The sequence below is a fragment of the Lathamus discolor genome, chromosome 21 (assembly GCF_037157495.1).
Source record: "Lathamus discolor isolate bLatDis1 chromosome 21, bLatDis1.hap1, whole genome shotgun sequence".
In the NCBI taxonomy this organism is placed as follows: Eukaryota; Metazoa; Chordata; class Aves; order Psittaciformes; family Psittacidae; genus Lathamus; species Lathamus discolor.
The window spans coordinates 3,665,789-3,690,770 of NC_088904.1; the positions used below are offsets into that span (position 1 = coordinate 3,665,789).

At 54.7% G+C, this 24,982-nt stretch overlaps 2 protein-coding genes across 6 annotated transcripts in view; one reads left to right on the plus strand and one right to left on the minus strand.

The window, feature by feature from the left end:
- SBNO2 (strawberry notch homolog 2) overlaps window positions 1–12,419 on the minus strand; it is a 50,881-nt gene extending 38,462 nt beyond the window's left edge. Inside the window, exons 1-3 of one of the 4 annotated variants that reach the window (XM_065658910.1) lie at window positions 12,326–12,419; window positions 4,068–4,282; window positions 365–444 (exon numbers count right to left, since the gene is read on the minus strand). In XM_065658910.1, coding sequence (XP_065514982.1) covers window positions 365–444; window positions 4,068–4,184 — 197 coding nt within the window. In that variant the 5' untranslated portion in view covers window positions 4,185–4,282; window positions 12,326–12,419. Of the gene's footprint in view, window positions 1–364; window positions 445–4,067; window positions 4,283–4,501; window positions 4,804–6,465; window positions 6,587–12,034; window positions 12,142–12,325 lie in introns of those variants that run through there. The other 3 variants (XM_065658908.1, XM_065658911.1, XM_065658909.1) reach the window with 3 other exon arrangements.
- Window positions 12,420–15,803: 3,384 nt separating this feature from the next.
- Window positions 15,804–24,982, plus strand: part of STK11 (serine/threonine kinase 11) — a 34,571-nt gene continuing 25,392 nt past the window's right edge. For both annotated transcript variants that reach the window (XM_065658891.1, XM_065658890.1), the window contains exon 1: window positions 15,804–17,319. In XM_065658891.1, coding sequence (XP_065514963.1) covers window positions 17,030–17,319 — 290 coding nt within the window. In that variant the 5' untranslated portion in view covers window positions 15,804–17,029. The remainder of the gene's footprint in view (window positions 17,320–24,982) is intronic.

Below are 24,982 nucleotides of genomic sequence, written 5' to 3' on the forward strand. Positions count from 1 at the left end.
CTGGTACCAGTAACATCTTCTTCCTGCCTGCACCATCTCCATACAGCTCGAGGACTGAGCTAACAGGGTGTTTTTTAGACCTCCATCAGTGTCACAAACTCGGGCTAAGCCAAGGCTGCTCCTCCCATAGAGCAGTCTCCAAGTTCACCAGAAAACAAAGGGTTTATCTTTTGTTGCTGTTAAAAAAAAAAGGCTGTTTGCTGCTTTTTCCAAGATGTAGCAGTTTATGAAATGCCACAAGATCAGTGGGTGATGCAATTATTTCCCCATCAGTTAGTGAAATAGAGTAAACAAGGAAAGCAGCAAAGAAACAGTTGAATCACGGGGTGTGCAAGAGCAGAACGATACAAAGAGCAGCACTCACTGGTTTTCACTGGGGAAGGATGAGGCTGGGAAAGAGGCAGAGTAGCAGCTACTCAACGACTCGGTGGCCAGCATGGAGGTCTGTAAGGAGAAACCAGAACAGTCAGGGCAGCAGAGGGGTAGCATGATATCTGCGCCCAGATCCAGGGCCAGGCTCCTCACTTCCCTCCCTTGGTGCCTTCCAGAAGCAAGGTGGGGGGGCTCTTCATCTCTCCCAGTAGAGAAACCAAGTGCTACACCCCAAGCTTTCAGCTTCTGAACCCCCTTTCTACTGCTGGCCCCTCTGGGGGTCAGTGCCCTCCCCAGCCCCTCCACCTCAGCCTCTGCAGAATGAGACCAACCCATTAACTGGAAGTTGGCACAGAAACACCCAAACATCCTCTTTGTGTCTTCCCACCTCCCTAAGCAGCCTCCAACGTTACCGGGAAGCTTTTAGCTCTGCACATACCAATACAATCACGGAACGAACACAGTATCTTATTACTCAGCTACTGATCAGTTTTTATCTGTCCTTTCTTGTGTCCAAAGCAGTGACACCTCATGCTTGAAGCAACATGAAACAGGCCTCTTGTTTTAACCTCTCTATTCCTATAGGACAAACTCAAGAGTTATAAACAGAAAACCGCAGGAACATGTCAGCTATTTTGGGACAGAGGTTTGCTTCTCGGCCTGTTGAGAACAAACACATCAGGGACAAATCTTGTTTTAGCAGTTAGATCAGGACTAATACAGCCCTATTCATCTCTGCCACCCCCAGACAGGCACAGCCGGACCCAGCAATAGATTCAGCAAGTCGCAGAGATGAGCTGGGGTAGAAACAAAGTTTGCAATTCTGCCTAACTCTTCACAGAATCACAGAATCACAGAATCCCAAGGGTTGGAAGGGACCTAAAAAGATCATCTAGTCCAACCCCCCTGCAAGAGCAGGGTAACCTACAGTACATCACACAGGAACTTGTCCAGGCGGGCCTTGAATATCTCCAGTGTAGGAGACTCCACAACCCCCCTGGGCAACCTGTTCCAGTGCTCTGTCACTCTTACAGTAAAGAAGTTCTTCCTGATGTTAACGTGGAACTTCCTATGCTCCAGTTTACACCCATTGCCCCTTGTCCTATCACTGGATATCACTGAAAAAAGCCTAGCTCCATCATCCTGACACCTACCCTTTACATATTTGTAAACATTGATGAGGTCACCCCTCAGTCTCCTCTTCTCCAAGCTAAAGAGACCCAGCTCCCTCAGCCTCTCCTCATAAGGGAGATGTTCCACTCCCTTAATCATCTTTGTGGCTCTGCGCTGGACTCCTTCAAGCAATTCCCTGTCCTTCTTGAATTGAGGGGCCCAGAACTGGACACAATATTCCAGATGCGGCCTCACCAAGGCTGAGTAGAGGGGGAGGAGAACCTCTCTTGACCTACTAACCACTCCCTTTCTAATGCACCCTAAGATGCCATTTGCCTTCTTGGCCACAAGAGCACATTGCTGGCTCATGGTCATCCTCCTATCCACCAGGACCCCCAGGTCCCTTTCCCCTTCACTACTTTCCAGCAGGTCAACCCCCAACCTGTACTGGTACATGGGGTTGTTCTTCCCCAGATGCAAGACTCTACACTTGCCCTTGTTAAATTTCATCAAGTTTCTCCCCGCCCAACTCTCCAGCCTGTCCAGGTCTCGCTGAATGGCAGCACAGTCCTCTGGTGTGTCAGCCACTCCTCCCAGTTTTGTGTCATCAGCAAACTTGCTGAGGGTGCACTCAGTTCCCTCATCCAGGTCATTGATGAAAATATTAAACAGCACCGGTCCCAGCACCGACCCCTGAGGAACTCCACTAGTCACAGACCTCCAGCTAGATTCTGCGCCATTGACCACAACTCTCTGCCTTCTTCCTTTCAACCAGTTCTCGATCCACCTCACTACTTGATCGTCAAGCCCACACTTCCTTAGCTTATCTATGAGGATGCTGTGGGAGACAGTATCAAATGCCTTACTGAAATCAAGAAAAACCACATCTACCGCTCTACCATCATCCCTCCACCTAGTCACTTCCTCATAGAAGGCTATAAGGTTGGTCATACATGACTTCCCCCTCATAAAACCATGTTGGCTGTTCTTAATGACCCCCTCATCCTTGATATGCCTAGTGATGGAGTCAAGAATAAGTTGTTCCATCACCTTTCCAGGGATGGAGGTAAGGCTGACCGGTCTATAATTACCCGGGTCCTCCTTCTTGCCCTTCTTATAGATTGGTGTGACCTTTGCCATCCGCCAATCCTCAGGCACCTCGCCCGTTTCCCACGACTTACCAAAGATGATGGAAAGTGGCCTAGCAATGACCTCCGCCAGCTCCCTCAGCACCCGTGGGTGCATTCCATCCGGACCCATCGATTTACAGATGTCCAGATTGCATAGCTGATCCCTAACCCAATCCTCATCTACCAAAGCAAACTCCTCCTTTGTCCTGACTCCTTCTGGGGCTATAGAAATCCGGGGCCCTCGGGGAGAGTCTGCAGGAGTAAAGACAGAGGCAAAGAAGGCATTCAGCACCTCTGCCTTCTTTATATCCTCTGTCTCCAGGGTACCCACTTCGTTCAGCAGTGGGCCTATATTGCCTCTTGTGTTAGTTTTATTTGCTATGTATTTGAAGAAGCCCTTTCTATTGTCTTTAACCCGACTAGCAAGATTGAGTTCCAAGGAGGCCTTAGCTGTCCTAATTGCCTCCCTACATCCTCTAACAACTGTCCTATATTCCTCCCAAGCGGCCAGCCCCTCCTTCCATAATCCATAGATTCTCCTTTTCCACTTGAGTTTGCCCAGCAGCTCCTTGTTTAACCACGCCGGTCTCCTAGATCCCTTACTTGACTTCCTACTTATTGGGACGCTCCGATCCTGAGCTTGGAAGAAGCGGTCCTTGAATGCTAACCAACTATCTTGAGCCCCTTTACCGCCTAGTACACTTTCCCATGAGACTTCCCTTAGCAGTTGACTGAAGAGGCCAAAGTTGGCCCTTCGGAAATCCAGAACTGTGGCTTTGCTAGGTATTCTATTCCTCCCACACAGGATCCTAAACTCCACCATCTCATGGTCACTGCAGCCAAGGCTGCCATGGTTTGGGTGGGAAAGGACCTTAAGATCATCCAGTTCCAACCCCCTGCCATGGGCAGGGACGCCTCACACTAAACCATGTTAGCCAAGGCTCTGTCCAACCTGGCCTTGAACACTGCCAGGGATGGAGCATTCACCACTTCTCTGGGCACCCTGTGCCAACGCCTCAGCACCCTTACAGTAAAGAACTTCTGCCCTATCTCTAACCTGAACTTCTCCTGTTTCAGTTTGAGCCCATCACCCCTTGTCCTATCACTCCAGTCCCTGATGAAGAGCCCCTCTCCAGCATCCTTGTAGCTCCCTTCAGACACTGGAAGCTGCTCTGAGGTCTCCACGCAGCTTCTCCTCTCCAGGCTGAACAGCCCCAATGCTCTCAGGCTGGCTCCACAGAGGAGGTGCTCCAACCCCTGAGCATCCTCATGGCCTCCTCTGGACCTGCTCCAATGGCTCCATGTCCTTCTTAGGCTGAGGACACCAGAACTGCACACAGTGCTGCAAATGGGGTCTCACAAGAGCAGAGCAGAGGGGCAGGATCCCCTCCTTACATGCCCCTGATGCGGACACCCCAAATATGCCTGTGTCCCCCCCACGCGGGGCCTCACCTCCATGGTGAGCTGCGGGGGGAGGCCGGGGGTGCTGAGGAGCCTGTGCCCCGGCTGCTGGTGCTCGTGCAGTGGGTAGTTCTTCCCCCCATCCATGGCAGGGGGTGCTGAGGGCATCAGCCTGCGTCCTGTTGCATGAAGTCCTCCGGGCAGGTGGAACAGGCTGTGGAATGGTGGGAGGTTCTTTATCTGTGCTCTTCACCCTGCACCATGTCCTAAGGTGGAAAAGAAACGCACATTTAAGTGTTATGAAAGGGGAAGGGGGGGGAAAAAAACCCAACAGTTCTAAGAGCAAACAGAGCCAAGAGATCAGTAAACAGGCACCAGCCTGTGAAATGCTGCTGCCCCTTTAGAAAAGAGGGGTTTTTCCTGGGAAAGGGAGTTCTCAAATATCACCACACCTGGAACTGAGCCAGACCTGAACGCAAACACACCTCTCCTCTTCCTGGGGCACTGCGGCACCGCCAGCTCCGTGGGCCCTGTAACGCACACGTGGCTTTCACCGTGAGGAATGGTCTGGTCTCACACACAAAGATTCTGTGCAAGCTCCCGGCCAGCACCTCCCCCACGTCGCTGGGTCTCAGGAAACATCATTCCAGGGACCATGAGGGAATCTCCTCCGGGTCAGGGTGTGCTCCCGGCTCCTATCCCACTGCACTTTGGTGTCCCTCTGGTTTCACAGCGGATGAGACTTCAGAACCGTGTTTGCTGAAGCAAGAGCATTGCCCTGGCAGGGATTAACCTCACGCCAAGATGCTGCCCCAGTGCAAGTTCTCAGTCAAAACCCCCAACCTAAGTTCTAACTCTTCAATCATTTCTTTCTGCTACATTCTCATAACTCAAATGGACACAGATTTCCAATCGGATTTAATGGATTAGAAAGAGAGATGCTGAAAACAACCTACGCAACCAGAGCAGCAAGAGAAAAGCATCCGGAATGGCTTTACTTCCCCTGGACCTTTCTTTGCCCCTCCTCTGCCTCTCATGGCCCCATCTGCAGCCCGGAGCACATGAAAGTGCTCGGTCCATCCTCACCGAGCAAGCAAACTGAAGCTGAGCTGTAAACCACAGCAGCTTTGATCATTTCGATGCTGCGATTTGCTGCAAGCGGTGTTTTTGAAAAGTCATTTCTGAGTCAGAGCCCCTTTAAAAAGAAGTGACCTTTCCATGGACGAAATGATTTCTGCATGGGTAATGGAAAGCGAAATTCAAGTGACTCTTTCTTTCGTTCTCTCCCCAGTGGCAGGGGCCATGGCAGGGCTGTGCTCCGAGCCACACAGGAGCAGCAACAGCCCTGGGTGAGAGGCTGACACTGATCCTGATCCCATGCTGAGGAATTACCAGGCAAATCCCTTGTGTTCCGGGGAGATCCTGGTGGAAGAGCAGAGCCCGGCGCCTCCGCTGCCCCTGCTCCTCTTGCCCTGCAGTGCGCAACTGCCTTCACAACCCATATCCAGACTGAGCACATCCAGAGGCCGTCACCCTGCGGGCTGAAGCAGCATTCCCCATGTGCTGTAGTGGGATGTGCTCACTTGATGTGAGCTCCCCAGCCCGTGCTGGGTTAGAGCTGCCCCGGGAGCAGAGGCCAGCAGTGGGGCTCACAGCCCTGTGTGCTCAGTCAGGCTCTGCCTGCTCCCACTGCCCCACAGGCTGCAGAAAGACAACTATAAAGGGAGACCAAGTGACCGAGGTGCCTTTAGGTGCCAGCTTCTTTGCTAGGAAAGCACAACAGAACATCACCTGCAGAGAACAAGGTCCACACACCAGCAGAAGGAACACTGAATCACAGAATCACAGAATCCCACAGAATCCCAAGGGTTGGAAGGGACCTCAAAAGATCATCTAGTCCAACCCCCCTGCAAGAGCAGGGTAACCTACAGTACATCACACAGGAACTTGTCCAGGCGGGCCTTGAATATCTCCAGTGTAGGAGACTCCACAACCCCCCTGGGCAACCTGTTCCAGTGCTCTGAATAGATCACTACACCACAAAAGCCTGAGACCATCTTAATTCCTAACAGAATAAATAACCTTCACAAAGGCCTGGGACCACCTAGACCCTTTTCATTGGCTTCAGTTCACCAGACATTTACTGCAGTCTCATTCTTTACAAGCAGAAGTGTTTCTTTTTACTACACCATAAAATCCACACTCAGCCTTTATAGTCCATAAGCCCAGGAGCAAAAAATAGCTCAAACCACTTAGCCAGCACCCCAGCATCCCAACTAACATTGCCACGCTGGCCTCAGGCCTCCCGATTTATTGGCCAAGTGTTAGCACCAGGGTTCCCAAACGCAGCCTGTCAACCGCTTGTAGTCTTGAAGCCTCATTAGAAGCTGCTTCATCACAGCCTTCCTTGGCTGCAGTCAGCACACAGCACGCCTCCAGCCCCACTCACACTTGAATGAAGTGTTGATGCTCAGGTCCTGTTGTCTAAGCAAAACCTGCTCCGTGTTCCACCTCCTGAAGATAAAGGACCAGGATCAATTCCATCCAGCAGCCAAGAGTTCTCATCCCACCTGCCAGGCAGCTCCATGCTCTGAAGACAGTAAATGAAGATACTAAAATGTTGGAGGACTTCTTCCTCCCAAGCCACATGATTTATTGCAACAGAACTCACAAAGAGGGATGCACAGACGCAGACCTTGACCTCGAGCCCCTTGTGAAGAGACGCAGTAAGAAGCTTCACCAGAGAGAAGTGAAACAAGCTCTGCGTCAGCGTGATGCCCACCCAGCATCCTGGGGATGCTCTGCTCTCCTCTCCAGGCTTTGCCGCTTTCTCCTTCAGGTTCTCTGATGCACAGACCCCTTAATGCACAAGCACCACAGCACAGCTGATCACCACCACGAGCTGCCTGTACAAGGTCTTTGTGAGTTCCAACACCCACAGTCATGTCCCACCAGCATTCACAAGGAACCACAACAGTCTGAGTACAAACAGGAGATGAGAAGGCTGGAATACTCCATCATGGGGGCAGATCTAGCTGGGGGGGGGTCCAAATTACACCCAAGCATCAAGAACAAGAGGCATCAAGACTTCACTCTCCATCCTTTTCCTTTCCATCTGCTGCCCTGATGCTGAGGACGCTGAAGGCGCATCTTCCAACCCACGAGCAGCACCAGCGATGGGGCAGCCGAACACACAGTGGATGTCATCAAACCCAACCTGCTCCACCTAAAAAAGGCTTCAGTTCCGTAAAATCATCTTTGACTCAGCATGCAGGAAGGCAGCAGGTACATCAGGCTCCGGGATGAGGGAGTGTGGAGCAGCTCTCGCTGTAGGCTCACACTCTTGACAAGAGGGACTTGCCCCAGATCGACCTGACCCCAAGGACAGGACAATACCCATCACAAGGACAGGGGTACACGCTCATCTTCCCATCCTCCAGGCTGCAACATCATGGAAAACCATAAAAATCCCATTTCCACACCCCATCCTGTCACTGGAGCAATAAAACCTGATAAACACAAAGGCCCGGGGCTTGCAAGAGCACCCTCAGAGCACTCCTCTGAAGGACTTCACCTCTTCTCCCAAATACACCCAATAAAACGACAGGTCCCACTGCCACGGCAAAGCAGGGCTCCCCAGCTGGAGATAATCGATGCTGCAGGGGAATGCAAGTGGCCCACCAGGACTTTTTAATGGTTTTGTAGTGTATTAAGGTGCTACCAGCAAGGAATGCGACTTGGGAGCACTGGAAACTCCAAGGGCAGCAGTGAAGAACACTGTAATAATCACTGACAGCAAACCAGGACATGACACCGACACGAACCCCCGTGCACGTCACATCCCGAGAGCACAGGAAACAGTTGGAGTGCTGGGAGGTACCAAACACTGACAAGGAATGTCCAAAGCTTCCTGAGTGGATTAAGCTTCAAAATAGAGCTGCCAAGTAATGAGGCATCCCTAAGGAACAGCAAAGTGATCTCCGGACTTGGAGCACTGGCACTCAAGGAATGATTGCAGGAGCCTGACAAAACCACTGGAATCGCTCCATGTTTAACAATGAAGCTGGCTCCCTGCACAGCCTGGTGAAGCCCCGTGAGCAGTTTGAACATTGAATTCTTCTGATTACGCTGTAGGAGCAGTTTCAATATTAGTAAGTTTGCTTCAAGGTTTGCTATTGAGCCCCGGCAGTAAGGGGCAGCTTCAGACTGCAATTCCTGGGGAATTCATCATGCCCAGAGGTTATGGAGCACAAAACCTCTTCAACAGCTTGAGCTTTTGAGGAGCTCCATCCGAGCAGCACTGCAGCAGCCAGGTTCAGGTGGAAAGACAATGAACTGCTCTGCAATAAGCAGGATGCCAGAGCTGGAAGTTCACGGGTACCTGCAAGTGAAGAGGTGAAACCAGCCCATGGCACAGTGCAAGCACTTCCTCCTGCTGCGGGTCAGCCTTTGTTAAAGGGAGACAGGCAGGAAACCACAGGCATGTACGGAGCAGGAGCTAAACCTGCTCATCGGGAACTACCACGTGCTCCATAATGACAAGAAGACCTCAGAAATCTGATCTAGTTCCTTCTCCTGCTGCAGATTAATTCCCCCCCAACACACACACACACATCCACAGATCAGAATGGGAGCCCCAAGCCTCACGCCCTGACCTGGCTCCATCCATCCATCCATCCATCCATCCATCCATCCATCCATCCATCCAGGCACTGCCATGGGTGAGCCGTGACTCACGGGAGCTGCTCCTGGAAGGAATTCTTTACAGCACAATCGATATGTAACTGCCCAAAGAAATGGGAACCTCCTCCTACGGAACTCTCAAAAGCCATTTTACATCTTGAGCACCAAGTTCCTCTTTCATGTTTCTCCTTGCCATATTTTTGGACAGTTTAGACCAAACAATGTGTTTTGCCTTGAGGAATGAGAAGAGAAGGCTTCAAAGCCAAGCCCAGCAGTGACTCACTCCAAGAAACAGGAAAACCAAGGGCGAGAAGCTGGGATCTACCCTCCTGCTGCAATCACAGCCCCGTTGCAGAGCTACCACGAGGCTCCATGGTCCTCAGAACAGGGACTGGCAGACAGAGGCCAGTATCTGAGTACACAAGTCCAACACGACCAGAAGTGTCAGCTCTTTTGCCTGCAGAGAAGTCAGAACCGGAATGGAAATACCTTGGTTTTTGTTCTCTTCACTGTTTGCAGCTGAGCTCTTTTTCATCAGGTAAAGCCAGTTCTTTGCAGAGCAAACGCAGGTACAGCTCTGCTTGTTTGTGAGTCTGAAACACCACTGGAAAAGAATTCCATTTACAAAGGCAGAAACAGAAAACCCTGTGGGGGACTCCCTCAATGCTTTTCTTAAGCAAAAGACTGGCGCATTTCTATCTGAAAGCCAAAGAATCCAAAGCTTGTTCCTGACAAGAGCTGTCTTAGAAGACACTTACACTGACTGCATGCTTTTACCTCAGTTGAAAGGCAGAAAGGAAGAAGTCTCCAACCCTGCATATTAGAAAACATGGCAAAAAGTGGGCCTGACGTAGGCAACTTCCAAGTAACATTAGGAGTTACAGAGAAGAGGGGAGGGAAAAACCCTAGTGTTCGGCACAGGAGGAACACAGCCCAGCCCGGTTACAAACACGAAGGATAACAGCCATCTATAAGCTACTTATTACCTGTGATGGAAACAGAATCACTCCAGGGCATCCTAACACGAGCCCTTTAAGCCACCTTGATCCCCTGGATGCTCCTGGCAAGGAAGAACATGCACTGGGAGCATGGCACAGAGCGAGCGGCGTGCGCATATGGGCACGGCTCCGGCTTGGGAGCAACACGGAGACAGAACCGGGACAAACCCTGCTGCTCACCCGGGCTACGCAAGTCACATAGTACAGAATCAGTGTGAAGCTGCCAGAGCAGCTGCTGGAATCCGTCTGTAAGCAAAGGGAAGGACTGAGAGCGCTCCAAAGCTTCTGGCCAGATCTATGCAAGATACACGGTGAAGGAGGCAAAAGGGAGAACTTAGGAGAGCCCTCTGCAGACAGGGGTGTTTCTGGAGAAGGAAGAGCTTTACCCTTCAAGCAGCACTTGCTCCTCCTCATGTGAAGCTCAGACCATACAGGGAAGAATAAATTACAACCAAAGACAACTTTTGGGAGGGCAAAGTCCTCTTGACAAGAAATAGTAACTGTCCCACAGAGGGAACAAGCTCAATCCGGAGTCTTGTTGCTGGCATCCTCCCCAGTGTGCCATTCCCTACATTTCCAAGGATTAATCTTAGGCAATTAAGCGGCGCAGCAGCTTTAGCAACACCAGAAAGGTTCATTAATCTGTCCACTCATAGAAGTTGGCTGAAATCCTCCACAGATACTCCTCTTTCAAGGCTGCACAATTAAAGCCAATTGCTGATGCTACCTGCAGCACTGAGCTCACGAGTGTTCATTGTCTCTCCTGCATCCCTGGGCAGAGATGTCAGGTCCCTGCTTCACACACATGCTTCCCTGGGACCATGAGCACGCACACACACAGTGGCCAGCCTTCAGACACACTTTCTCTGTGGCAGAAGCAAGTATTCACCTCTTTCATAGCTACACGGCTACAGATGTTGATTGAGCAACCAAAAAACACTGAAGAGTCCTTAAGTTTTAAGCTTAAAAAAGACATTTTCAGTGAATATAAAACTTCTAATTAAGCCTAAAGGGCCTTCCTGAGAGATCCAGCCTCTCGACTGAACGTCACAGGGCAACATTCAGCGACTACACAGTCAGCTCTTTATTAGTGCCACTAGTCAGAAAGCTTTAAACCTGTGTCAGCAGCCTTGACACAGCCCCTCCATTTCAGGGTTCTATAACTTACCCATTGAAAAGGCCCCATTCAGGCAGGAAACCCCCTCAACCACACCATGTGCCCACTGCCTGCATCCAAAACAACAACAAATCCCTGTCCCTGTACACCCCAGCGGGATTAGAACCCGTGGTGGAGGCGCTGGAAGCTCCTCAGTGAGCAGACGCAGCCTGGTCCCATGGCTGGCATGTGACAAAACACAACGCTCGGTCCCGCTGGGGCTGTTCCAAAGGGAGGAACGCTGCTCCAGGAGAAACCTGGTTAAGGATGGCGATGGAAGACTCTGGGAAAGGTGAAACCTGGGAGGAAGCAGTACTGATGCACCCACATCAGGCAGGGAGAGCTGGGGGCTTCAGGTGACACGGAGGGGCTCCGTGCGAGACAACAGCACTGCCAACGTCCTTCAGGCACCCGAATCCGCAGCAGTCACAACACACCAACGGGAAAAACCCTTCCAGGCTCCTGGGTCCCAGCACGGAACGTGCAGAACTCGCCCTCCCGCAGCCCATCTCACTGTCGCTGTAGTCACGGTTCGGCTGCCGATATTCACGGTGACTTCTCCTAGACCTTGTGTCAGGGGTTAAGTCCATGAGGAACCGGTGCCCGCTAAAGGCGCCGGAGCCAAGAGGCCGTTAGCGTGAGCTCCGGGCTCCGGAGGCTCCTAATTGAGCCCTTAGAGCTCCACCGCAACAGGCACAACTCGGCAGCGAGGCGCTGGCCCGCGGTGCGTTTCTGCGGGCGGCTTCTCCGCTCCCGTTTAGAAGCGGCTGAGCCAGGACCGCGGCCGCGGCCACGCCGGCGGTGCCCGGGCACGGTCCGGCCAAGCAGAGCCCCGAGAGCTCGGTCCTTGCTCGGCAGCGGGGATGGGGAGCAGAGGAACCGGCCCCGCTGCGGCCGCAGCCGCTTCCCTTCCCCAGCGCTGTGGAAAGCGGCTGCCGGCACAAACCCGCTCCCGAGGCCGCACCCGGCGATGCCCGGCTCCCCCGGGGGCCGCCGCCGGGAGGCACCGCGAGGGACCCGGCGCTCGCCGCCCGCTCCGCGGCCTCTCCTCGACGGCACCGGGCCGGGAGCCGCGCTCCCCCCGCCTCAGGACCCCTCGAGCCGCGGCCCGGCCGCGGGGCCCGGCGCTCGCCGCCCGCGGGGGGACCGAGCCCTCCGCAGCCCCGAGACCCGGCCCTTACCTGCGTGCGGGGGGCCCGGGCTCAGGCTCCTGCCCGGCGGCCGCCTCCTCCCCGCACCTCTTCCGCGTTCCGCGCGGCCATCTTGGGGGACACGGACGGAAGTGAGGGGGGAACCGGGGGAGACCCGGGGCCGGGCCAAAGGCAGCTCCTCCCCGCGGAGCCGGAGCTCCCCGAGAGCCGGGAAGGGGCAGACGGGAACCTCAGAGCGGGGAATCAGGGCTCTGGCAGCGCCATTGCTCCCTGGGAGCCCCAGGATAAGGGCAGGAAGGCACCGGACGGGTCTGGTTTTACCTGGGCATCCCTACGGCGGCGGCAGGAGCATTCCCGGCGTGGGACGGAGCCGCCTGTATCTGCTCTGCCCTTCGGAGCGGGGCTCTTACCGGAGGCAGCACGGGGGGGGGGACCTTGACCGGAGAGGGCCGTGACACCGCGGCCGGAGCGGGGCAAACTCCTGCTCCGGGTCACCGGGCAGCGGTGCCCGGGTCTGGGCCGTGCGGGGTCCTCACCCGCCCGTTCCCGCTGGGATAGGTCATTTTCTTCCCGGTGGCTGTGCTGGGAGCAGCGCTGGTGTCCCGGCGTGCACAAGGAGCTGGGAGGGGACGCACAGGGATCCCTTGGGGTATTCCAGATATAGGATGTGGTGCTCAGCAAGCTGGGGGGGAGGAAGGAGGGTTTAAACCACATCCCACCCGCGGGGAAGGTTCCCTTTCTCTGCTCGGACCCCAGCACAGCATTTCTTATTTGGGCTTTTAATCCCATGGACAAGAGCTGCTCTCAGAAGGCTTCATTCATTTGCAGGCATTAATTAACCACAGCAGTTGTGTCAGCCTGGCTGAAATATCCCTGCTCCAGTGCTTAACACCAAAGGCTCCGGCTCTGTTAAATCGCATCCCTGTAATAAATCACCCTGCTCCAGCTCCTGCCCCACACACACACAGCCATGGGCACGCTGTGGGGTGAGCAGCACCCCTGGGGGCCAGACAGGACCGTCCTTGCCCCCTCCAGGCCCCTGTATCTGAGAGCAATTGCTGGAATGGAGCCGCATGTTTTAAGTACCTGAGATCCCCTGGAGCTATTTATCCAGTACAAGACAGATAGGAACAAGCAGATGCCCAGGACACACACACACTGACCCACCCTGCAATGAGCCACCTCCTGTAACCACCACCTCTGCAGCAGGTCCTGCAACTACTTATTTCACCCCCCTGGCCCAGCCCAGCTCCTGTTTTAGAGACCAAGGTGCTGCCCCAGCCCATGGTCCCTGGGGACCACCAACAAGCAGCTGCTCCTGCTCCTGCTCCTGCTCCTGCTCCTGCTCCTGCTCCTGCTCCTGCTCCTGCTCCTGCTCCTGCTCCTGCTCCTGCTCCTGCTCCTGCTCCTGCTCCTGCTCCTGCTCCTGCTCCTGCTCCTGCTCCTGCTCCTGCTCCTGCTCCTGCTCCTGCTCCTGCTCCTGCTCCTGCTCCTGCTCCTGCTCCTGCTCCTGCTCCTGCTCCTGCTCCTGCTCCTGCTCCTGCTCCTGCTCCTGCTCCTGCTCCTGCTCCTGCTCCTGCTCCTGCTCCTGCTCCTGCTCCTGCTCCTGCTCCTGCTCCTGCTCCTGCTCCTGCTCCTGCTCCTCACCCAGGGCAGGGGTGCAGATAAAGCCTCTGCTCTAATTGCCACCTCTTAATAAGGGAGGGGAGGAGCTACAGGGGCTTCCTCAGGAGCACCCCTGGGCTGTGCAGGTGGTGGGGGAGTGCAGAGGGGAGGCTCAGAGGAGAGCAGGCGGTGGGGTGGGTGCTGATAGGGAATTAGGTGCTTGCCTTGAGCATGGAAAGAGCACAAGGAGAAGGCAGCATCTTGAAGGGACCACCAGTGCAATTCTTCCTGTTGTGCAACAGGAGATGGGCATTTCCCAAGTGCTCAGAGTGCTGATGCTGCTGTCCTGGGGAGACAGCTAGCCAAAGGGAATTGGGGTCAGAGATGGGGTTTTCATGGCTCTGATGCTGCTGGCTTTGCCCGCACGCATGCTGTGGAGCTGCTCTGCCCGCATCGGGGTGACCTGGCTGCTGTTGCCTGCCACTGGTTCCTGTTTGCTCCCACAGCCTGGAAATCCCCTGACTTCCCACTGCTCCGGGAAGCTCTCCCTGCCCCCTGCCAGCCCCGGGGAGAGGCGGCTCAGAGACAGAGCAGCAGCCCCCTGAGAACCCGCTGTGCTGGTGGCAGGGCTGCGGCCATCCTGGGGTAGGGGAGTCCCTTCTGTGCCCCCCGTGGCCGAGGGCTCTGGGATCTGCTCTGCCTGCTGGAGGGTGGCCCTGTGCTGTGCGTTGAGCTTTGTGGGTCTCGGCCTCATTTCCTGGGCTCATGAGCAGGTTGACCCCCTCCGCTGGAGATGAAGCTGCTGCTGCAGCCACAAGCCCCGTGCTGGGGAAGTGGAGAGGGCCTGGGGGCACCACGTGCGCTGGGGGATGCAGGGAGCAGCTGATGCAGCGCAGATACGAAGCAGCAGCGATGGAAGATGTGCTGTTCTCTGCTATGGATGGTTTCCAATCGATCCTGCCCTCCCGCTGCTGGGAACCCATCCCTCTCGGGAAGGGGAAGCACGGCACTTACCAGAATTTGGGTGCTGGCTTTCCAGCACTCTGTGCTCGGTGCCAACACTGAGGTAAATCACATGTGGCCGGTTGCTATCATGAGAGAAGCCTGTGAGGGAGCAGGAGGGGAAGGCAGGGCTGGCAGGAGCCAGGGGCTCTGCTCCTGCTGATGCTCTGGGCCTCCTCCCAGCCTTGTCCCCACTCCCTGGGGGTCCTGGGGACATGGAGGAACTTGTGACACCGCTCAGCCGCTGCAAGCGGGCTCAGGGCTCTCCTGCCTCTGCTTTGTGATCCTGCCAGCGCCTGTCGCCCTCCTGACCAGCAGAACGCGTGGAAGTGTCCGTGTCTGAAACCCCCTCCCAGGAGAAAGGCTTAACCCGGTGCGAAACGCAGAATAAAGCCAACCACAGCAGCGACGGGCACCGCTCAGGGGTGTTCTCTTCTCTCTGTGCACGCACCAACCGCAAGCGAGCAGCATCAGCTGGAAGCGGGGTCAAACACACACCAGAGCCTTTAACGCACAGGCGAGCCGGGGCGGCCGCGGAGGCTCCGGCTGCCGTGCGGAGGGGCAGCTCCCGGCTCCCCGCGTGCCCAGTTCTGGTCCATTGTTTATTACCGTCCCGGAGCAGTCGGGAAGCGCGGCCGAAAGAGCCCGGGGTGCGGGCGGCGGAGGGGCAGCGCCGGGCCCGCTCCTCACACCGGGCCGGCGGAACCGGCCCAGCCCGTCTCCATAGCACCCGCTTCTCCTCCGCCCTTTGCCCCACACCGCCTTAGCCCCGCCCCCCCGGGTGACGGGCAGCTCCCGCAGCCTATCACAGCGCTCCGCGGTGGGCGGGCTGCTGGGAACCAACCGGAAGCGAAAAGCCGTAGGGCTGGCCCCGCCTCTTCGTACCGCGCCTGCAGCCAACCAGCGGGCGGGCGCGCGGGGGCGGGGCTGACGCCGTGGCCAATGGGAACGCACGTCGGTCGCTAGGGGGCGGTGCGAGGCTCCCCCAGTTGAGTTGGGGGGGGGGGGAGAGCAGCGGCGGGAGCGCGGCGGGGCCGGGCGGGGGCGGGAGGTAAACAAGATGGCGGCGGCGGCGCGCGCGCGGCGGCGGGGGTAGGGCCGGTGCGAGCGGGGCTGCGGCGGGACGGGGCCGGGCCGCGGGGCGGGCGCGGGGCGGGCAGCGGCTGCCGGGCTTGGGGCGGCGGAAGAGCGCGGCGGGGAGAGCGGGGCGCAGGGCCCCGGCCTGGTTCCGGAGCCGGCGGCGGGGAGCGGGGGGACGCGGTTGCCCGGCTCCGTCCCCTGAGGTGGCAGCGGGGCGCGGAGCCCGGCGCTGAGGGAGCAGCGGGTTAGGCCCGGCCGCGGCCCGCACCCCAAGAAGGGCCCGGCCCGGGCGGGCTTCCCCCGGCCCCGCGGTAGGAGCGAGGGTGCTCGGCCGCGGCTCGGGGGGACCCGGCGGTCACCGGGGATCCGGCCCCTCCAGGCTCCACCGTTCCAGCGTTGTGTGCCCTCGTCCGTCCTCCCTGCCTGCCCCGGGTGTGGCGGCGGTGCCGCCGCTTCCTCCCCAGCCCCGCTGACCCCGGTGGGGGGGAGGAAACACGGGCATCCCCTCAGCGACCTTCCCCTCCGGGCACGGGAATGGGGTGCCCGCGGCGCGGGGCAGGGTCGGTCCCCTCCTGAAGCCGTGGTGGGGTTTGTGTTGTGTGACACCGGCCGCCCCCTGGACCCGTGGTGGTGCCGCCGCATCATGTGCGAGGTGGAACCCGCGCGGTTGAAGGATGCCCCTGGGAGATCTTGACAGGCACCGAAGGCCTCAAACTTTTGTAGGCGTCAAAAGCGAGGACGTGAGAATTCCCGTGTCCGAAAACTCCTTCAAAGAAACTTGGTTCCAGCTCCCAAACGGCTGAACACCCCCCCCCCTTCCCCCCAGCGCCCCGTCTGCACCCAGGGGCACAACCGCTTCCCACCCCCTGCTCGGAGCTGGCCGTTATGAGCTTCTAGGGATGGAAAGTCACGAAAGGGACTCGCTCGTTGCCTGGTTTTAAGTGGTGGCCTAAAGTCCCAGAGGATGACCTAGCACTTAAGAATCAAACTGGGCCACGGGGAAAGGCCGAGTTGACTCGAAAGCACCGTAGCAGCGGGACCAGGTGGGAAGCAAAGCAAGTCCCAAGCTGAGCGGCTCTGGGCAGAGATATATGTTCTTTTTCAAAGACGTTGTGTTGCTGGAGCCAGACCTGGATCTTTTTGCATCCAAGTGAGCTGGAAGCAGCTCGTAGCTTTGTTTTGGTTTTGTTTTCTTGGTTTTTTTTTTTTTTTATTCATGTTTGTACAATCTTCGGGAGATTTCTTTTCAAGAAGGAGTCAAAGGGAGTGTTGGAAACTCACAAACAGGATTAAACCCCTGAGAGCGTAAGGAAAACAGGTTAAGGAACTTAATCCAGGATGGATATGCAGGAGCCACAGCAGCTGGGCATGTTTGCAGAGGGCGAGCTGATGTCTGTGGGGATGGACACTTTCATCCATCGCATCGACTCGACCGAGGTCATCTACCAGCCCCGACGGAAGAGAGCCAAGCTCATCGGCAAGTACCTGATGGGAGACTTGCTTGGAGAAGGGTCTTATGGCAAAGTCAAGGAGATGTTGGACTCTGAGACCCTCTGTAGGAGAGCTGTGAAGATCCTGAAGAAGAAGAAGCTACGCAGAATTCCCAACGGGGAGGCAAATGTGAAAAAGTGAGTAAATGCTTCCGGGAGCTGGGAAGGGAGGGGGTTAAAGTTTGTCATTATTTTCCAGCTGAAGTTCTGGATCATGTTATCTGACAACATGGCTTTCTGCTCTGGAAGTGCTCCCTAAGCCAAAGGTATTCAGGAATCTCTGCCGCTGAACCGCGGCCAGCGCTTGTTGAGGTTGGGAGCAGGGGAGGGAGCTGGCTCCCAAGGGTTCTCTGTGGGAACAGACAGCTCCTTTTAAAGAATAAACCAGGGTTTCTTAAAGCAGTCCCTCTTCAAGATGTCACTTTGAGGAGGTAAACTGGTGCTGTCAGCTGGGAGAGGCGAGAGGTGCAGGAGCTCACCTTGTGTCCTTGGGGGCTGTGCTAGCTGTGTGCTAGGGCTGCGTGGCTCCTGATGGCAACTGGGTGGCAATTCCAGCTCCCAGCGTAGGTGATCCAATGTCCTGTGCACCCAGCGGGCATGGGAGGGCTTGGGTTTGTTGTTCTTTTCTTGGTTTCATTTCTGACTGATGACTTCGGGAAGTAATTCAAGGCTCTCTTCACCTGATTTCCGCAAGTGCAAAATGGGGCCAAGGGTTGTCAACCTTCTTGAGTTCAGTGACTCAAGAGCTGTGCTTGGGAGCTTCCCAAGTGCTAGTTACGTGCTGGTTAGTCAGGGCACAAGGACCTAATTGAAGGGAGCAGCCGGTGGGAAATGTTCCCTGCTTGCCCCCATGGTGGCACAGCCCAGCCCAGGGCTGGTTATCTGCTGGTGCAACCCGAACAGCGGAGCTGTGTGGGGTTATCTGGAGTGGGAGGGAGGACGTGGAGCTGTTTGGAAGCCTCTTGCGCTGGGGCTGTAGTTGTGGGTGCTGAGCGTAGAGCTCTGACCTGGCAGAGGCTTGTTGCTGGGGTTGGTTTGTGTTTCTGAGCTCAGCTGTGAGATAGTTCACATCCTGTACCAGGGCTCGTGTCAGTGAGCTGCCCGAGTTTGCCTCCCAGCCCCTGCTGACAAGCTTGCCTATGGAATAGTCACAAAACCTCCTGTGGGACCTCCCTTTCTCTCCTTTGCTGGCTCCAGTTCAGAATCGGAGCAAACTGTTGGTTAATGTGTAATAAAATGTTTCTTGTTTTTCTGGTTAAAGGCATGAGTGCCCCTTCCCACCCTTGCTCCCTCCTTCACTTACATCAAGAGCCTCTAATGAAGAAGGGGGAGATTGTTTCCTCCTTAGTGAAACTTTTAGATGTAAATGCTTCTCCCCTGCAGTGAAGAAGGACGTGCCAGACACCAGGAGGTTCGCCCGAGACCAGAACCTGGTCATGGGCTCCAGTCCTGACGTGAACTCGGGCAGTTTGAGTCATGCACAGAGCCGGTCTGGGTCTCCTTTAGCTTCCCTAAGGTTAGTTATTAAAGCAGCCTGGCCAAGCACGCTCTGGTTTGCTGTGGATGTTTTTCTGGCTCAGCTGCACCTGCTTCAGAGCGCTGAGGCAGGTTTTAGATGTTGTAACCAGGGTTTACTCTAGTTCAAGTTCCTATTTTCGTCGCCGTGGCCTTTTCTCTTTGCCCACCTATTCGGTTGCTTTACCTGCTGCTTCAGTGGTGACTTTAAGGCAGAACGTCCTGTGGCACTCTGACCTTACCAAAGCCCTTTGGCACTACTGCAACGGGCTGTGGAAGCTGTCTCTGCTCTGAGTAAACCTCTTGTGCTGGGATACGTCACCAAACCCTATGGTTTGCCTGGTCAGTATGGATGGGGGAGCATACTACTGCTGCAAGGTGCTCTGCTGATGGTATTTCTCTAATGTCACGTTGCTTGGCCAGACTCTGTTAAAGTTTGACTTCCTACGACTCTGTTTGAGCAGCTTTGCTAAGTGGGTTGTACCCAGCAAGCTACTGGTGTGGAATAGAACAGGAGAGAATCAGGCTGGACCGAATCGCACCATTAGGTTCTAGTTCCTTGAAAGCCACTGAGAAGTGCAGTAATAAGTAAAAACATAACTCCAGTGTTAGAGTGAGCCCTGCTTCCAGTCCCGCTTGTGTCCTGGTCTGTACAAGGATATCTGCAAACTATGAGCATGCTCTCAGGGGTTCATGTCTTCACATAGTGCTGCAAAGAGTGCACTGGCACTGAGCAACTGGGGCTCAGGCTGGGTGTAAAAGTGCTTCTTTTGGAAGAGGCCTTTCACAATTTCAGTCTCAAAGCACCCTGTGGTACAGCTGCATAGCCAGTGCCTGCTCCAGCTCAAGTGAGGGACCTGGGGGGGTTTAATCTGGAGAAGAGAAGGTTCAGGGGGGACCTGACAGGAGGATGGAGCCAGGAGGGGCTGGGCTCTGCTCCCAAGGAACAAGGGATCGGACAAGAGGAAACGGCCTCAAGCTGCACCAGGGCAGGTTTAGATGGAGCTGAGGAACAATTCCTGCCCCAGAGGGTGCTCAGGCATTGGAACAGGCTGCCCAGGGCAGGGCTGCAGGCACCGGCCCTGCAAGTGCTCACACACTGTGGAGACGAGGCCTCAGTGCCATGGGTTAGGGGTGGCCTTGCCAGTGCTGGGGTAAAGGCTGGATTTGATCTTAAAGATCTTTTCCAACCTGGTCGATTCAATGATTCTATGCAGGATAAAGCTGCGCCTGTGGCTTGGTTGATTTGACAGAGATGTGATTGAGTTCCTATAACGAGCTCGTGCCTCTGCCATTAGCAGAGGACACCTCAGCATCACTGCTGCGGTGGTGAAGGTGAAACTTGCATTGATAGTGTGTCATCAAAGAAACTCCCTAGAAAACAGTTCCTAGAGTGCTGGCCCTTGGGTAAGTAATTACGTGAGCAAGTGATACATGGGCAGTAATGAGCACACTAATGATGAGCTGTGGAGGATTGTAAGGTCCGTGCTGTGTGCTGGGGATGTGGGGCCGCACTTGGAAAGCTCCAACTGTTCCTCCTCACCACTGCACCAGCCCCAGCCTGTCCCTGGTGCAGTAACAGAGCCCTGGGGACCTCGAAATTGTGACTGAAATATGTTTGAGACCTATGTAAAGTTAAATGATTCTTCTCTACCCCGAAATACTTGGGTTCTGCCCCTGAAAAATGAGCCCTGGCAGGGTCTGTGAGTCCTGGTGTGGATGTTAAGGGTTTAAACTCACAGATGGAGCACTTCCCTACAGCAATGTGGGGAATCTTCTCTCTAGTTACTACAGAGAAGGGCTGGGGTGGCTCAGTCACCCAGACAGGACTATGGTGAGTTCCTGCCTCCAGTTAACACAAGAAACGAGTTTAGTAGCATTGCCAGAGAGATGAAAGAAAATAGGGAAGACTCTGTCTCAAGCAGCACTAGTTTAATAAAACTGTGTGCTAATAGCCTCACATTTTAATTAAGGGTTTGGGACTTCCTGTGCATATCCCAAGTGCCTTGTGCTGTACTTACCACACTCGGTGAGTGCTGAGATTTGAAGAGATGCTCATTAGAGTCCCTTGGAGGTTTCAAGCAGGAGGTAGGCCCCGTGCTTTGGGTCTGCAGCTCAAGAGCCCTGCACCTCACAGCAGGGACAGTTCTGCTGGAGGAAGGGCTTGTTGTTGGCTGCAGAGGCGTGTGCTGTACGCGGAGATGGGCTCAACTGACTCAGCTCATTTCCTGGCCCTCCTAATGAAGCTCCTGCCGAGTGGAGCCGGTGCCTCTGGTGCTTTCATTCTGGAGCTGGTGTCTGTTGGGGCTCGGTGGTGGAACAGTAAAACCAGAGCACCAGGAGCTGTGCTGCGGTGGCGGGGCTTGTCCTGTCAGATGGAGAATCCCAGCCTAGTTTGGGTTGGAAGGGACCTTAAAGCTCATGTGGTTCCAACCCCTGCCATGCACAGGGACACCTTCCACTGGAGCAGCTTGCTCCAAGCCCCTGTGTCCAACCTGGCCTTGAGCACTGCCAGGGATGGGGCAGCCACAGCTTCTCTGGGCACCCTGTGCCCAGCGCCTCAGCACCCTCACAGGGAAGAATTTCTTCCTTATCTCTAACCTGAGCTTCCCCTGTTTCAGTTTGACCCCATCACCCCTTGTCCTATTGCTACAGTCCCTGATGAAGAACCCCTCTCCAGCATCCTTGTAGGCCCCTTCAGACACTGGAAGCTGCTCTGAGGTCTCCACGCAGCTTCTCCTCTCCGGGCTGAACAACCCCAGTGTTCTCAGCCTGTCTTTGTATGGAAGGTGCTCCCCTGAGCATCCCCACTTTTCGGCCTCCCACCCCTTTCCAGCCTCTAAACCCTGAACTGTTGGGATATTGAAACGTGGAAGATGTGGATCCACTCCGGATTCATCTACATGTAATGATGCCAACCCCTCCGTGTGTCAGATGCTCACTCAGCTGTGTCAGGCTTAGTTTGCAGAAGGAAGCAGTGCAGTGCTCTGCTCAGTCCTGTCTGAAACATCCCTCCCCCTTCCGAGAGCAAAGGGTGCAGCTTCTCATGTGGAGACAATGACAAGTTGTGTCCTTTTGGGTGGAGATGCTGGGTTTTAGGTGAAATCAACAGGAAAAAGCCATTCACCAGCTTGACTCTTGGTTAATCTGCTCTGTGGTGTATTGGGGATACTAATGTGCGATTTAAACTTACTTTGCCTCTCCAGGATTACAAAATCAATCTAAACAAGCACCTAATGTCGCTGTTCAGTTGTGTAAGGACCAAAGGAAGGATTCTTGAGCCCTCTGTAGCAATTAGCAAGGATGAAGGATGGTGCTAGTGGCTTTCTGGAACGTGGCAGCACTGGCATATGGAGCCTGTTCTCTGTGTGCGTCCCTGGCTCTTGGCACAGGAGATGTGTCCAGTTCCTGTGCCAGGCTCCTCAGTGCCACATGCTGCATGTGGACAGCCTGAGCTGGGCTCCAGGCACGAGCAGGAAGGGAAGGAGGGGTGAGGGTGGCTGCTCCAAGGCCCAAGGCTGTCAGCACAGCCCTGCTGCAAGCCCTCGCCTCCAGCATCCATCTGATCTGGAAGGTAACATGGGAAGGATTCACAATTGCTTGTCTCTGATAGAATCCTAAAAGCTTAAAACTGTGGAGGAGCATTGTGACCCGAAGGAAGGGAATGATCTGGCTCTGTTCCTCCTTTTTCCCTCGGCAAGAACGGCTTTGATGAAGGCAAGGCTTGAAACAACTGCAGAAAGAATGCTGCATCCTGTGGTGAAGAGCTCACTAGACTGGTCCAGGAAGGGATGTCTTCTCCTAGGCCATTCTTGGAACCTTCCAAAATCACGTAGCACATGGTACAAGTAGGCAGCTTTGCTATACACAGCTCTGAGCACCACCATTCCCTCTTACCTGCCCAGACGAGGTACCTGGAGAGGGATAACTTGGATTCTGTGGCTCTGGCAGAACCACGTAGGAGCCCCCAAGTTGGAAGATCTTTTTCCCTTCTCTTCCTCCTCCAAGATGGTTTTCTTTTGAAGCAGGCCCCACACTTTGCCAGGCTGGCTTGTCACACACTCGAGGGCTTTCTAGTCTGGAAAACCAGGAACAGAATCCCATAAAGGAGACTATTCTGGCTACGTAATAGGACTGTTCAGTAGGCTGTGTGTGGAAGTGACCACCCTGTTGCAGGAAGCACAGCCTGGCCCTTCGCTGGGGTTCTCCCTTTCCCTCTGAGAGATAAAGAAGCAACTCAAAAGCAGCTGCTGTGATTTACATTCCACGTTACTTTTTGGAGGCGGCAAGTTGGAGCTCGAAAGGTATCCCAGAAATCTACACCAGGCTGGACTGGGAAAGGCAGGAAGGCACCCAAACCTCTTCCTTAGTGCTGTCAGAGGCGCAGGCAAACTGTGATGAAAGGGGGGGACTGGTGGCATTTGCTGTTAATTTTGGGGTTAAAAAGTAGCTTTGGGCACCTCCCGGGGAGATGAGCACTGAGAGCACTGGCTTGGCAGAGCTGCAGGACTGAAATGGAGTCGGAGGTGACTGCTCTGGCTGGGTCTGCTCCTGCGAGGATGCCAGAGGAGGTAAAAATAGCAGGAATCTTCCCTCTGGGAAGCGGGCTGCTTGGCCTCTGCCTCATGGTGGGTCCATGGCCATCGGAGTGGTTCACAGCATCCCACTGAGGAGGTTCATTGCACAGTGTGGAGCAATGACCAGCCCATTAGAGGTGAAGGAATTAGCATTTGTGCTTTCAAGCTGTATGACAGGGAATGTGCTGTTGGGATCAGGATTTCCAATGTGTTCCTAATATTCGAAGCTCTCTTTGGCTTCACAACAGAAGAGTCCTATTTAAATCCGTGCGTGTGCTCGGCTCCTCTCTTGGCCTGAACCCTGGGCCCGTCTCCCTTCATTACAGAGACACTTCTTAGGCCTGCCCTGATGCTGGCTGCAGTTTCTAGGCTAATTTAATCCACTTCAGCCTTTTGGTCATTCCTATAATTAGAGCAGCTGCATCACTCTGTAAACCTGTGTGCCATTTAAACCCAATGCTTTGCCTTGTTACCCCAGGTTTCTGCTTAGCTCCCATCAGGGCTGGGTTTAAAGCCATAGATGAGAAAGGAAAAGTGCCTGGCGTAAACTTTGGTGGTGAATAATTAATACTGCTGCTCAGGGATCCTTAAAAGACCTTTCAAAGAACCTGTTTGTGTTCCTGCACCATAGGAGCCTTTGGGAGGAGCAGTCACTGGTGGTTAATGGGCTGTGATCCATCACGGTGTGGGCATGGGATGGGTGGCTTTGAGCTTGGCTTTTCATGTGTTTGGGCAGAGGCTCCTGCTTCCAGAGCTGGCTCAGAATTCCTTGTCAGGCTGCTTTCAGGGGTCCTAGCTGCTGGAATGTCACCCTGCTCCTTAAAGCAGCTTAGCAAATGGAGCTGGAGAGAAGAGCTTGCGTGTGGTTCAGCACAAGCAGCAGCACAAAGTGAGGAGCAGTATCTGCACTTCACACACCGACAGAACCACCCTGACCTGACTGTCCTGATCCTCCTGTTTCTCCTCTTCACAGCTGGGACTTTGCAGGCTGAGGTTAATGCAAAAGATACTAAAATGCGGTTTGGGACACGGTACAGAATCCCAAGGGAGGAAGATGAAAGCAGCTGATAGGCGATGACAGACAAGGGTCCCTTTTCACAGCCGAGGGAAGGTGTCTTCTCATTCAGTTTTACTTTCTTTAGTCCCCACAACAGAGGATTCAGTTCAGATCTCTGAACTGCTCAGTCAAGTCAAATTAGGAGTCAAGGTTGGAAGAAATGGGGTGATTAACTGGAACTCCTGTTTTCCACCCATTCTTGAGACCGATGTAATTCTTACATTGGTCACTTCACTTCTGAATTCTCCTGGAAATTACAGCTTTAAAGGGCACTGTGAAACTGCCTCCGATTGCTACTGCCTCTGAGGGATGCGATGTATCTTCAGGATGATTTCTGTACTAATTCACCTGTAAAGACACTTAAGCTGATCATACAAAGGCACTGGCCAGCTCAGGGGTCTTTGGCCTGCAGCCCCACCACTGACCAGCTGCTTGTGCGTTGTACTTGATGGTACTCAGAAGGAAGGCGCTTCCTATCAGGAGGTATTGCTTGTTAGGTATAGAAACTTTTGATTTCCTTTTTTCTGGGGCAAGTAACTGCTCTCCAAGTTGCTTCCCAGCTTAGGTAACAGCATTTGGGCTGCAGTCGTGTGCTAACTGCTCTGCCACGCTTGGCACCGGGCACTGGGAACACACCTAATGGCACGATGCT